The sequence below is a fragment of the Exophiala aquamarina genome, assembly GCF_000709125.1.
Source record: "Exophiala aquamarina CBS 119918 chromosome Unknown aczIA-supercont1.1, whole genome shotgun sequence".
NCBI classification, from domain to species: Eukaryota; Fungi; Ascomycota; class Eurotiomycetes; order Chaetothyriales; family Herpotrichiellaceae; genus Exophiala; species Exophiala aquamarina.
In genome coordinates this window covers 4,741,116-4,754,868 of record NW_013550587.1, presented here as the reverse complement: position 1 = coordinate 4,754,868, position 13,753 = coordinate 4,741,116, and the positions used below count along the sequence as shown (strand labels likewise).

The window sequence follows — 13,753 nt, the reverse complement described above, 5'->3', positions numbered from 1 at the left end:
CATTCTTGTTTGTTTTCATTCGTGTTTCCTTTTTCCCCATTCTTTTTTCGAGCACAGCCTAGCATAGCAATAGCATAGCGTTTGCTTTCTCCACAATTCAGACTCAAAGTCCAAGTCCACGTCCAAGTCGAGAGCCACATCGTGTTTCCAATGTCAATGTCAATGTCCAAAGGCGAATGTAAATATAGTGACACCATGAACGCACGCACGTCCTCATGCCTAGAACGGTAGGGCTATCCAGGCATCTGGCAGCGGCGAGAGAATGAGTCAAAGATCCGCGGACGAAAGCCACGTAACGAGCATGAGGACAGCACCAATGATGGATGCATGGCTGCATGTCCAATTGCACAGGCATAGGCTAGAGGGGTAGCGCAGCACTGCTAGCTGGGAGAAGATCATGGAAATCGATACTTTACAGACACACGACTAGATATGTAGATACATGAAGAAAATCTCACATGTGGGCCAGACGATAAGCTTGTCACTACATACACCTCGTACTCGTAACGAACCATGGTGGAGTAGAGCGGAGAATCGACATTTTGGATTCAGGCTTGGAGTATGAAACAGTCATTCATCAATGAATCGTCTTTTACGGCAATGATGTTCGACTGATCAGTGCTGGAGTTTTGGGAGGAGGGGGGGAGATGTGAATAGTTAAATTTCGTTTCGGAATGAGGCTTCGTTGTAATCGTTGATTGGAGCGGGGAGAGAGTTATCGCTTTTGGAGCTTCCAAATGTTCAGTTGTCAGAGAGTCAATTTTTCGTGAAAGGCGGGCATCTTTTTCACCGCGTGCTCGGCTCTATCGAGTCCAGAACCATCCGCCACCTCTCCGCCTAGCCTGCGGATTTTCTGCTTGTTCGTTGGACGGTGGATTGGTTTCGTCGTGACCTCGTTGGAAGACCTGGGCACCGTACGTGTTGTGTATCCTATCTGCCATCTCTGGGTCGAGGTGCTTTGGAGCAGGCACCTGACTGTTCCCCGGCTCAATGCTGCTTGCAGGTTGAGTCTGCGTCTGTTTATCAGACACTTCCGGATTAGCGGGGGTTGCTCTGGATGCAGCGCTTTTGACTTCAGTGCTTTCATCACTCTCTTCCGTACCATCGGCAAATCGTTTCTTGAAAACACGCTTCGTTTCAACTGACCCGTCAGGTAGGGTCCGTGTGACTGTGGTCGTTAGAGTTGAGATGATTGAACTCGGGTCCTGGTCTGATGAGGAAGAGTAGCTTGCCGAAGTATTGCTCGCATACGAATATGACGAACTCGATGAGCTCGACGAGTTCGCTAGCGAGCTGTACGGCGTGCTATCCGGCTCTTCAGATTCGATTATTGCCGCTGTATCAGTGGAAGTAGCTAACTCCTCTTGTGTCTGCTTCAGAACATCTTCAATACCCTGTTCAACGGCCGAGACGATGGAGTCCGCAGCTGATAGAAGACCCCCGAAGATTGGTGATCGAGCAATCGATTCTGGAAGATCATCAACGAATTTGTCGATCAAGTCCTCACGTTTCTCCTTCTCATCATCTTTGGGCTGTTTCTGTGCATCCTCGCCACGTCTCCAAGATCGCCATCGTTGCTCTTTTTGCCCTCGACAATGATCTTTGATGGTGGCAGTTTCAGTAGCTGCATTGCCATTGGAGCGTTTCATGAGAATGCCATCATCATTAAATCCCCAACGATCACCGAGGCTTCCGCGACTGACCATATCATGAATCCACGTAGGGGGCGTTCGAAGAGTGGAATAATTTCTGTCCACCATTGATCCTCTCTGCTGTAAACTTATGAGATCCTCAAATGCATCAGCCCAGGAAAGTTGTCGTGATAACTTGTCGTCCACTTCAGTGTACCATCTTTCGAAGTACTTTGGTCTTGAAATCTGCAAAGGAACATCTTCCGCGTCTTGAATTTTGACTCGGAACATGCGAGCCTGGCCCGGGTTACACAGGTAGATGGGAGAGTAAGGACTCAGCATCAGCCATGGAATAGTGTGATCGGGGTTGTCGAATGGATTCATGTGTCGGGCTTTTCCCAAGCTGTACCGGGTCGCAGGAGTATATGGGGCTTCTTCTGAACGCTGCTTGGTCTGCTCGGTGGCTTTCTCCTTTGCTTTCAGATCCCCAGGAGTCAGCCAGTGAGGCCATGGGCGACCACTTGATGAAACGCCTTGCGTATCGGTTGGTTGGCGTTTGGAGACGGTAGGTGCTTCGTATAAATCCAACTCGGTCTTTGGCTCACCGGCCTCGTCGTAAAGAGCAGGGCACTTGTGGGCATTTGGCTGTGGCTCCTGACCATTCAATGCAGGGCATTTGGATGGATTTCCCCTCATCCACCACGGCGAGGGCTCAACGGTCTCGGACGACTTCGAGGCAGCCTCGGTGGACCGAGACCACGAATCTTCCATGGCCTTTAATGTGGCAATTCGGGTCTTCTCCACCTCGTGTCTCATCTCCTCCACCTCCTGCTCGAACTGCTTCTTCCATCCTTCTTCTAATTCATGCCTGCGCCGCATCAGATCGTCAACGTCTTTGGCAGGGACTCCAAAGAGATTAGGTATGCCTTGAAAGAAGGAGGAGAATTTTTCGTCAGCAAAGCGGCGGAATTGAATGAAGGGGTTCTCGTGCTGATTGTGGTTGGATCGAGGGTATGGTGTCTGGTAGGTGGGGAATGGATCGAGCGGAGGTGGGATGGAGGTGTCTTTGCAGCGTTTATCTTCGGGCATGGTGGATGGGAGGCAGCAATGGACGAAATGAAAGAACGAGGAGATTAAGGGATGGGAGACATGCTCCAGTTTGATGAAGAATCGATGGACTCAGGTATGATTGTACAGCATTGATAGGTGCCTGGAGGACGGATGATGTTTGGTGATGAGTAGTCGGAGTAGAAGGTCACCTGGTGAGGCGTGACCCGTGACGCACGTGGGGCAGAACACGAACCACGCGCGGGGACACGCGGGGACACGCGGGACTACTTCGACTGTGAAAGAGGGCGTCTAACTAATTGATAAACTCGAAACTTCAAACCCCAGACAGGTCGCACAATCACCCCTGGTTGTCGGTCGGCGATTGGGGAGGAAATGTCTCTTTCAACTTTTGGATTTTTTGCTTTCTCAGACCGATAGATACATTGTTATCAATTTACAAGTACGGAGTACAGTCACAGCTTTGCCCTCTCAGGCACGTTCTGCCAGGCTTGCTCAAACCCAGCGCTTCGAACCCAACTATCCTCTCGGCTACCCTCAACCGAGTCAATAGCCATGTGTCCTAGCAATTCCCACATGTTGCCCTTGAGAGGGAAAACATCGTCGGCTTCACCTTCATATGGTTTGCAAGCCTGCTCGCCGTGTGCAATAGCTCTCACTAATTTGCTTGCATGGCCATCGTCGGGGAGTGCATCCACTCTTCGAACAATGCCTGCCCAACCATCTTCTGGGTTCTTCGGTTTGTAGTTCTTGATCTCGTCGAGCAACAGTTCTGGACATGCACGAGAGACATACAGCGCTAGATCTATGCGCCCCTTCCATTCCAGTATCCTGCACTTGTTCTCCGTGCTAAGCCAGGGTTCCTTGATCAGAGTCGAGAAGAAGATCGAGCTGTTGACGCAGTGCATGTAGTAGAAATCAAACTTGACCTTCTTGGGAGGGTGTTGAGCTGCGCCTGTGAAATATATGGATGCACCGATCATTTCAGCCGTCTTCTGTTTGAGCTCCTCAGGTTTGACCGTCCATTGAGAAGCCAGCTCCAGCATCTCATCCGGTGCACGCACCAGAACGCCATCTCGTATCTTGTTCCCGTCATCCCAATGAGCTGATGATCGGAGCTTTGGATTCTTTTGCGCTTCGTGGATCAACTGCACAAGACTCTTTGACTTTTTGGTGGAAGTTCTAGCCTTCTCCTCAGCGGTAAGTAGGAACGGAGCAATCCAATTGTCATGCGTAGCCGTTTGAGCAAGTGCTTCAACGATGATCGCTGGTTGTTTGAACTCCACTCCAAACCCGAGATGAATGATGGGATGAAGAAAACCTGACGCATAACTTAGTCATTGATTCCACACTGACTACGTCGACAATCACCTTACCGGCATACAACCTCGTAAGCAATCTTTCGGCATGTTCATCTCCAGCAAACAAATGCTCATTCAACACAGCCTCCCAACCCTTTTCATCAATGTCTTTGCGGAAATAGTCGGCATAGTCGTGGAAATAGCGCTCCTTTCCCAGATACTGCTTGAACTTCTCACGATCCGTCATATCCTCGACGATCCTGTCCTGCACCGCCGGAAGTGGCCTTTGATATCCTTTATTATGGTCAAAGGCTTCATTCAACTCACCCGGGGTAGCGCCCAGCGCATAAATCGTCAACAGATGATGGGCGATGTGATTGTGAAAACCGCTCGGGTTGAAATACATATGATACCTATCATGATTTTCTTGAAGCAGTTGACTTGCAACTTTGCCCGACTCGGACGTGATTTCTGGTGCGTGGTATACTCCAGCAGATGCTGGGTTCAGCTCGATATGACTTGCAGTTGCCATGTTGCGCCTCTGACTGGTTATTCTCTTCGCTTGCAAATGGCGGAAAGCTCGGGCTGTAGATGTAGATGATTGTAGTCGTAGTAAGGAATTGACCGAAGACTTTGGGAAGATCAAGGATCTTGCAAACATTGGTTGTATTGTAGTATTGTTTCGAAGCAAACACCAACACCACCACGAGGTATCGAATTCGTATTTATGATCGCGCAAGGAATAGCGAATGTAACGGCAATGAGGTCAGCAGTGAGGAGAACACGACCAATGGGATATATTCCAGAGACTTTGGCCCATGGGTGCCTACAAGACAACTCTGGGGAAGATGAACAGGTAACAAGAGGGTCAATCTAGACTCGCGCTGATGCCATAAGCAAGAAGCGGCCCCTGATATCATGGGACAGGCAGTTCGCTAATTTATTGGGCAGTAACTTGTGACGATCCCGTTGTTGACAACAACTAATTCCTTCATTCGCTCATCGGCTGCGCTTGTCTTGATCGAGACTTCAGCATTCGCTCCCTCCTACTGTATATATCATTCCTGTCTTATCAATCTCAGATCCAGACTAATCTGGAGCGGAACGTGATCGCCAAAGTATTCTGTTATGGTGTCCGGAGTCAATTGCCCTTCATAGACATCGTCGCTAGGTTTAGCCCTATACGGACCATCAGAACACGAAGCACCAAGGTCGATCACTTTAACAACGTAAAGACAACAGTGTCTTCCCACTAACTATCTGGGCCATTCCGCATCTCAGTCCTCCAATGCTTTGTAATAATACAGAGCGGTGGAATGCAGGCTGCACCATTGACCTCTCGGATGTCAACGCTAGGATCAAAGCCGACGGGTGTAATCTCCGCTCGTACGAAGAACCACGACGGAGGGCTCGACGTCATTCAATATGGCAAGCCTTGTCTTTGCCACCCATCTAACCATCAAGTTTTGAATTCTGTTGCATGGCCGTAACAGATAGGAGGAATTAAGACAGTGCCTCAGAGAAATCCTTCGCTACTATTGGATGGTTGAAAAGGTTTCCTCACCCTCATGCTGATATGTATCGAGGCTTGGCAACCTGGAATATCATGATTCATTACATGCCAAGGCCATGGAGCGCCAACTTCCCTCTTCATAGCCCTCACCCAGGGGAAAAGGGATTGGAACTCGGGGTGTGCTCTGTGCCTAGTATTGATATGTTGACTGACAGTTATCATTGCCGTTGATAATAAATGCCTCCAATAGCGAGTAGATATACCCTGCGGTCATTATCACTGTTTTCAGGCGTCTTCCCCCCCACCAAGAAGATGGATTCCTCGCTACCACCGATACGAAGCTATACACCCCAAAACCCCGATGGACCATTTCCATATTCAAAGGCAGATCTCACTCCCATGGATGCGGGAAGTGATCAGAGTTTCTACACAACTCCCCGATTTGTCACGCATATCGACGATAATGCCATCATCAATCTGAGAAAATACTACGCCCAAGTCATACCCAGAAAAGGACGAGTGCTGGATTTCTGCTCAAGCTGGATATCGCATTATCCAGCAGATCTGGCAAATGAGGCCGCAGCAGGAGAAGTGGAGGTCCTTGGAACGGGCATGAACAAGTCAGAACTAAGCAAGAACCCCATTCTGAAAGCCTGGTCTGTCCAAGATCTGAACGAAGAACCTGAGATGCGGCTTCCGGGGGAGGGAGAAGGGAGAAAAATTGATGCTTCCACATGTGTTGTCTCCATCGATTACCTGACAAGACCGGTGGAGGTGCTCTCGAGCATTCGACAGCAAACGGACAATGGAGGCAAAGTCCACCTGATCATTTCCAATCGCTGCTTTCCAGCAAAGGTTGTGGGAAGATGGCTCAAAGTCGACGAGGAGGCACGTTTAAACATGGTGGGAGACTATCTGTGGTGGAGCGGATGGAGGAACATTGAGATTCAGACTCTTGTCGACGGATCTTGGACGACGGATCCCTTGTGGGTGGTGAGGGGTGAAAATCCTGAGACTTAGCAGTGGTGATTCTTTCAATGCTCATTTGATCAGACATTTGATCTCCCAAAACAATTTCAGACATCTGATTCACTGCTGTGAAAAGTTTCTTTTGTTTGATCCCTCTACTAGCTGCCCTTTCACAAAGTACCTAGGTAGGCATTCTCAGATCATCAGGCTGACGTTGGGGGTAGGTGCAGCCTGACCGCGTGACTACGTCATTGTTTATGCCCTGTGCCTCGAGCCACGCCGGGCCTTGGCACTTTAGAAAGATTCTGTCTGACGGCGTCCCCGACGGTTTCAAAGCACATCCCGGCACAGTCTGCGACGTCTGACATTCACGGCACTGCCCGGCACTATTCGGCACTAGCCGAGATAGGCGAATTCTAAACTTTACATTTGTACTAGCACACGATTTAGGGCGCGATGGACCATCTAGCAGCCCTTCTGTCCCTCCTTCTGTTTGCCCTTCACTCACTTTCTCGGCGCTCAAATAGGTCCTCATTCATAATTACGATGACTCTCTTACTAGACCTAGTGGCTCTCTCTATCTCCTCAATCCTATGTATCCTAACGACCCAGAATAGACTCCGAAAATGGCTTACTCTCCTGCTGCAAAGGTATATCTAGCACTTAAAATCCTCGAATGTACCGCTGCCGTCGTAATACTGGTCCACCAGCCTCTGGGCTACATCTTGAAGCTGCTCTATCAAGTGTCAGTCTTCATTGTGAGCCCCTTTGCTCCACTGCTCCACTGGGGGGGGTTTTGTCTGGCTTACTTAGCCATCCTTATTCTCATTGTCTGCTTCGTCGGCGTCGGTTTGCTTGTCTGTGTGTTTCCCAACCGACTCCGTCGACCCAAGGAAGAGGGATACTTGTCCATCATCAGAGGCCGCGCATCTTCAATAAAACACGCGCCCAGAATCCACGACGCCTCGGACGTCTACCACACGGCATTCCTCCTCAAACAAGCCGGACTCCCTGGGGATGTAATCCCGACGATCCTCGACTACGCCGAGCTGTGGTTCAGCACTCCCCTTGCAGCGTCAAACCGCGAGCTCGAGATCTGCTCCAGGAGCAACGGCCGCATCTTCCTGACCGCCGAACTGCCACGAGCACTTCCCAAAGGCTCAATCCGCACGCTGTCGTTCACTATCCACTCCAAAGACCTCATCAAGCACGTCTGGCACCACCAATATCCCCTCCTCGCCCCAAATGAGCTTTCAGGCTTCGCGCTCTCGGTCTTTCCAGATGATACAGTCTCCAGGCCGGACAACGATCGCACGTTATTCCCTCCAAAGCGCTTGATGAACAACCATCACTCCTGCCACTCCTGCCACTCCTACTTTGCCTACGAACTACAATGGCACTACCTCTCCAAAGACGAGGACATCGCGGAGATCTTGAACAGCCTTGTCGGCGGCCAGAAGCTGGCTCTCATGATGTGTGCAGACAAAGAAGCCGCGTGTGCCGTCAAATTCGCTCGCATCAGCTGCGAGATGGCCGCGGTGAGAAAGATGTGAGTGGATAGGGGGTCTAGCAAGGCTGCACACAAAGGGGGCAAGGCTGCGATGGAGTCAGCGCGCGTCGCGAGCCTAATTCATTCGATAGATAGATAGTATTAATGGCATGTTGCAGACAAAGACAGATTCTTCTTTTCCCTCTCCACCGATAATTCGTTGTCCCAAGGCCTTCCGCTTTTCCTATAGCTTATATCCCGTCCTGTCTAATGTCCGCGCTTAGTACTCAGCCGTCCACCTATCCCATACCTCCATCACCCACCCTCTCTATTACCGACACGTTGTTGTAGGGTCGTTCTCCCTCCTCAAGAGCAGTAATTGAAGACTAGGTAGAACAGCCCCGTAAGCGAAGCTTAAATACGCTGTAGGACGCTAGGTGCCCTACCCTATTTACTATTCTGTCGCCCGCCCCCTCGAAATACATTCAGCATGATCTTGGAGGAGACACAGAAATCATGAATATCATTCTGGTCACAACCATCTCAATCTTCAATGGGACTACCTAAGTCGTTGATTGCAGCGCTTCTAGGCTTACCACTAATACCACCAGCAGTAGCGTCTTTCCTGCCTCTGACCTCTCGGACCAAGCCTTTCGCTTCTTCGACCTCGTAGCCATCCATGCAGAGCTCCTCGGCTAGACGTTCTGCACGATCCAGGTCTCCCGTCTTGACACTCCACCTTGCGAGCCAAAGGCGAGCTTTGGATGTCGTTGCTGTGGTACCCGTGCCGAAGCCTTCTGCTTCGCCCAGTGCACTGGTCTCTCCATCTGCGCCTTCTCCTCCACCGGCCTCCTCAGGGTCTGATGGCGACGATAAGATTTCAGTATCATCATCTCCATCTGCGAGAGCCGCAGCTTCGAGTTCAGGATCTATTTCTCCTCCAGCTTCAGCTCGCATCGCAGCTACCCGTTCTCGTCTCTCGCTGGCAACGGCAGTCTTTCTTGCCTCTCTGCGGGCGTGTTTCCTTCTCGCCTTCTCCACACTAGTGGCGCTCCCTCCCGTTTCCTGCGCGAGGCACAGCTCCATGTATCGTGCTGCTTCAGCTTCATTGTTGGTGCGCTCATGTAGCAGCGCGATCTGGAAGAGGGTTTCGGGGTCGAGGAGTTTACGTGATTTAGTGGGGTTAGTTGTCTTAGGTCTCGTTGCGGTACCGCTGGAAGTGTTAAAGGAAGGCTGAGGGGACTCTTCATTCTCGAAATAGGCACCCGCGGCAAGGGCCCGCTTGAGAGCTTTGATGGCCTGTTCAAGCCGGTCCATCTTTGTGTAGCATGAACCAACGGCTTGCCACATTTTGGGATCGTAAGGTCGAAGTCCTGCCGCCCGCTGATAGTAGAACAGTGCGTAGAAATTCATGTCGAGAACTTCGTATGCCTGACCCAGCCCATACCAGGCTCGGTAGTCTTTGCGGTTGACATCCACAGCACGTCGGTATGATTCAATCGCGGCGTGGGTATTTTTCAGTTCGATGTATTCGTGCCCCATCAAGGTCCAGGCGGACAGAAAGTTCCGATCCAAAGTCAGAGCACGGCGAAAGTACATGACTGCCTTTTCGTGTTGAGAGCAGAGTGAGTAATAGTTGCCCACTACGCAACAAGTTTCAGGTCGAAATTTGTCGACCGATGTGGCCAAATGGGCGAGGAAAGCTAATTTGGGTCTGTCAGCCATGACGTAAAGAATATTGGAATAATGGTCGAGCCCGTCAAGACGATGCGGGTGAGCGGTGAGAAGCTCTTGAAAGATGGAGGCGGAGGTCTCGTAGTCTTTGTTGTGGTAATATGAAAGAGCGAGCTGTGTGAGGAGAAAGGTCGAGTTGGGAAAATAGTTCAAGAGGACTTTGAGGTTTTCAAATGTCAAGGCTTGGTCTGAGGTCGAGAAAAGATCGACACTGGCGTGAGTGTGGTACATAATAGACATAATATGTTGGGGTAAGGCTTGTGCGTTAAGATCATCGATTGAACTGAGGAGCGATGCAAGTTCTTCCCAGGCACCCCAATGGTAGGGATTGAGGCGAACGGAACGGAGTAACCATTTTTGAGCAAGGACTTCCTGACGTGATTTGGACAGGACAACACCATAGAGATATTCCAACCATCCTTGAGAATGTTTGAGTTTGGGGTCCTGGGCATCTCTTACTTGGAAGTATGATTCTAACCCACGTGCGATTGCTGATAATTCGCGATTCGTCGTCTGTCCACCGTCCGCAGGGCCTAGAACCATCTCAGTCTCTTCCTCCTTCCGCTTTTCTCCAGCCAGATATCGGGCGTATAAGGAGAGAAATAGAGACTTTTGACTGAGGCGTGGAAACGGGTTGAGGACATTTCCCTCATTCTGTTTTGATTTGCTTTGTGGTCGTAATGGCGTTGAAGTAGGTGTTCGTCCTTTGGGCTTCTCGAAGATTGCGAGGCCACCAGCTGGTATGGCAGGGGGAAGAAAAACAGCAGCACATCTCTCAAATTCCTTGGTATCAAAAAATGCTTTTGCTAAAAGATATTTCGGTGCCTCTTTCGCCTCCAAAGCTGCCTCGTCTGGATCGTCATAACTTGTCGTATATATTCGGTAAGAAGACTGAACGTTACTCGTATCATGCATCTGAGAGTCGTCATCATCAAGCTCATCTTCGTCGGGGAGGGATGTCAGCAGTTCGGCCGCCCTTGCGTCAGTCAGCATGAGAATCATTTAAGCGCTTTGCTTGACTCACCATTTCGCGGATTGGTACAGGCAACGCTCTGAGCATTTGATGGAAGCCTCTGTCAATTTATTCCGCAGTTCTTCCGTCACCTCTGTATTGATTTCTCCAGCAGAGGCGAAACTCTCGGCCTGTCGATGCGAGACCATCTTGTTGCACCAGTGTGCTGCCAAGAGAGTTATGATTTTCAAACGGTATCCATATTCCAGGGGAAGGGTCCAACAGCAACGCCGCAGTGGTATGAGGCTTGTGATCTTGTGCGATGTGGCCAGAAGGATTTCAATGCTGCAGATGCCATGTAGAATTAAGAAACGCGTCACGGTGAAGGCGGCGCGACTGCCCCAATGATGCGCACTACGAACAAGGCTCTGCCACAGCCTTGTATGAATCCTTGGCTCATCGTCACAGGGCGGGGGAAGGGGGGTATTCACTCTCACATATTATTCCAATTATTACGGAGAACGGAGTACAACGATCAGAAATCCCACTTGAAACCCTTGCGCGCTCTGGAGATCATTGAGAATCTTGTAACAAGCTTTCGCCATGGATATCGCCAAGCGCCTTGTGACGCCTGAACATCGACCGATATCATGCATTGAGATGCAAACGACGGGCGAACCGACACGAATAGTCTTTGAAGGCTATCCAGATCTATCAGGCACGCTTCTTGAGCAGCGTGCTGAAGCCAAAGCAAAACATGATCATTTACGGAGAAGACTTATGTTGGAACCTCGTGGCCACTTCGACATGTATGGAGCAGTGCTGCGACCAGAGACCGAGCTTACTAAGTCTGGTGAAGCACATGTTGGAGTTCTCTTTATGACAAACGACGGATATTCTACTATGTGCGGGCATGCAACTATTGCCCTCGGTCGGTTCCTTTTAGATACTCACGATCTCAACGTCTTTCCTTGCAGAAATGATATCAAGCATGATCCAGAGACAAAAACCGCGATTGTTAACCTCCACAACCCATCGGGTCTACTTAAGGTCACGGTTCCAGTCAACAATGATGGCTCCGCTTCAGACCCCAGTCGTCCTGTCTCCTTCATCTCAGTACCATCATTTGCCACAGGAATCGACGTGAAGATTTCACTTCCACCCGCTAGGCAATGGCGTGGTCTGGAAGGCCGAAGCAAGGACATTCGTGTAGACTTCTCCTACGGTGGGGCTTTTTTTTGTATAGTATCGTCCAGAGAGCTTGGATTTTCCGATGAACTGAAAACTAAGGACCTCGATCAGCTGGACAAGGCTACTGCCTTGTTGAAAGCGCACATTAACTCGGATTTAGCACTCTCGAAATACTTCCGGCATCCAGAACACGATGATCTGGGCTTCCTTTACTCAGTCATCGTGGTTGACGATTCAAGAAATGTCCCTGGTTCTGAAGTGGGTTTGTGCTTCTTTTCCAACCAGCAGATTGATCGCTCTCCTACTGGCGGCGGTGTAGCCGCAAGGGCTGCTCTGGCATACGCAAAAGGAGATCGCAAGTTGAACGAAAGCTGGGAATATCATTCTCTGGTCTCAGCGGCTGGATATGGGCCAGCTTTCAAAGGTACGGTGGTGGAGGTATTGGCAGAAAAATATCCAGAAATCCATGGTCCACTTGTGCGAATAAAAGGAGAAGGGTACGCATTTTACACTGGGTTTAGCACGTATGCAGTCGAGACAAAGGATCCGTTGGGGGATGATGGGTTTGTGTTCAAGGATTGTCAGCCTGTGACAGGCGGTTGATGCATACCTAAAATCGTAAGTTAGAAATGGCATGCGTCTCATCCTCTAACACAAATCAAATCCCGTCAGAGAACGAGATAGCTTGTTTGGGGTGGATATATGTATACGGGGAAGTTTGAAGACCTAGCTGCTGTTATTTCGGCCGCGCGTAGAGGTCACAGGCGTCATTTCCATTTTCTCGATTTCTTAACTCCGGGGGCCACCGTCATCATCAAACAGAAAACAGAAAACAGAAGGTATTACACGCCGTCTTTGTTAGCCTGTGATCGCCTTCCTACCAAATAACACCATCGGACACACCTCAGGCACTCATTCACGACAAGATTATACAGGCCAGAGTTGCAGAGTAGATCCACAGATGTCTACCTTCTATGATCTCGTCGCCACCTCCTGAACAGCCCCAACCTTTAAGAAACGTTTTTAATCAAGAGCCCCTGCGCAACAGCGGCTGCCATAATGTCAAAGTACGTTCTCTGCCACGCATGATTTGACTGAGACACATGCTGATAATTGTCTCTCCTTCAGTAACCGCTACTCGGCCCTCAACCGGCGCGCAGCCCCTTCCTCCAGCCTTTTCCAAGACTATCCGGGTTCTCGACCATCCAGTTCCTCATCCACCAACCGGCCAGGAGGATATGGAGGGTACCCATCTCAGCCAGACGGCCGGAATACCTCATCGCCGTATACAAATTCCTACGGAGGTGTAAATGGAGCCAGCCCACCCTCTGGCTTCCGTCCGGCGACACCCAATTCAAAGGGCCAGTACTCGACATCCGTCCTCGAAGAACTAGAGTCCCAGAACGAAATTACCGCGACGACGTTGCTTTCACAAAAAGTATCACAACTCAAAACCCTGACTGTCGCTATTGGCGATGAAATCCGAGACTCCAGCACTCTAGCCGCGCAGATCAATGACTCCTTTGAGAATACCGGGGTCAGGTTACGCGGGACGATGAGGAGGATGCTCAGAATGGCCGAACGAACAGGTGTGGGTTGGAAGGTTTGGGTGCTTTTCTTCTTTGCGGTCTGGGCTATCTTCGCATATGTCTGGCTGTTCTGATCCTCAAGCCATGACGCCACATTCGGGAACATAAGAGAGAAAAATCACCTCGGGACAACACACACTCGAGAAGAAGGGTCGAAAGATTTCACATCGAACAATTTTCTTCGTGCTCTCCATCTTCATGGTGAGAGTGCACCACCACGAGCAGGGCGAAAGCTTAGGAGCACCCCCTTTTTGGCAGAACTCGGAACCCTAATCATCTGCACCAGGACGCATCTCAAGGCAATAGACTTCTGTTC

General features: G+C 50.1%; 7 protein-coding genes across 7 annotated transcripts; 4 read left to right on the top strand and 3 right to left on the bottom strand.

Annotated features, from left to right (window-relative positions):
• Nucleotides 1-803: 803 nt before the first annotated feature.
• On the bottom strand, nt 804-2,720 carry A1O9_01673 (uncharacterized protein; the record flags this gene model as incomplete). Its single annotated transcript, XM_013410831.1, has 1 exon — nt 804-2,720. One exon carries the CDS (start codon nt 2,718-2,720, stop codon nt 804-806), a length of 1,917 nt encoding a protein of 638 aa, XP_013266285.1.
• Nucleotides 2,721-3,154: 434 nt separating this feature from the next.
• A1O9_01672 (uncharacterized protein) lies at nt 3,155-4,532 on the bottom strand (the record flags this gene model as incomplete). The annotated part of the gene is made up of 2 exons (XM_013410830.1): nt 3,155-4,020; nt 4,076-4,532. 2 exons carry the CDS (start codon nt 4,530-4,532, stop codon nt 3,155-3,157), a joined length of 1,323 nt encoding a protein of 440 aa, XP_013266284.1.
• A 1,293-nt stretch (nt 4,533-5,825) lies between these two features.
• Nucleotides 5,826-6,533, top strand: A1O9_01671 (uncharacterized protein; the record flags this gene model as incomplete). The annotated part of the gene is made up of 1 exon (XM_013410829.1): nt 5,826-6,533. The coding sequence occupies one exon, from the start codon at nt 5,826-5,828 to the stop codon at nt 6,531-6,533; it is 708 nt and encodes a 235-aa protein (XP_013266283.1).
• Nucleotides 6,534-7,108: 575 nt separating this feature from the next.
• On the top strand, nt 7,109-8,035 carry A1O9_01670 (uncharacterized protein; the record flags this gene model as incomplete). The annotated part of the gene is made up of 1 exon (XM_013410828.1): nt 7,109-8,035. One exon carries the CDS (start codon nt 7,109-7,111, stop codon nt 8,033-8,035), a length of 927 nt encoding a protein of 308 aa, XP_013266282.1.
• Nucleotides 8,036-8,514: 479 nt separating this feature from the next.
• A1O9_01669 (anaphase-promoting complex subunit 8) lies at nt 8,515-10,866 on the bottom strand (the record flags this gene model as incomplete). The annotated part of the gene is made up of 2 exons (XM_013410827.1): nt 8,515-10,681; nt 10,730-10,866. The coding sequence occupies 2 exons, from the start codon at nt 10,864-10,866 to the stop codon at nt 8,515-8,517; spliced, it is 2,304 nt and encodes a 767-aa protein (XP_013266281.1).
• Nucleotides 10,867-11,260: 394 nt separating this feature from the next.
• On the top strand, nt 11,261-12,451 carry A1O9_01668 (uncharacterized protein; the record flags this gene model as incomplete). Its single annotated transcript, XM_013410826.1, has 1 exon — nt 11,261-12,451. The coding sequence occupies one exon, from the start codon at nt 11,261-11,263 to the stop codon at nt 12,449-12,451; it is 1,191 nt and encodes a 396-aa protein (XP_013266280.1).
• A 456-nt stretch (nt 12,452-12,907) lies between these two features.
• On the top strand, nt 12,908-13,511 carry A1O9_01667 (uncharacterized protein; the record flags this gene model as incomplete). The annotated part of the gene is made up of 2 exons (XM_013410825.1): nt 12,908-12,915; nt 12,977-13,511. The coding sequence occupies 2 exons, from the start codon at nt 12,908-12,910 to the stop codon at nt 13,509-13,511; spliced, it is 543 nt and encodes a 180-aa protein (XP_013266279.1).
• Nucleotides 13,512-13,753: the final 242 nt, after the last annotated feature.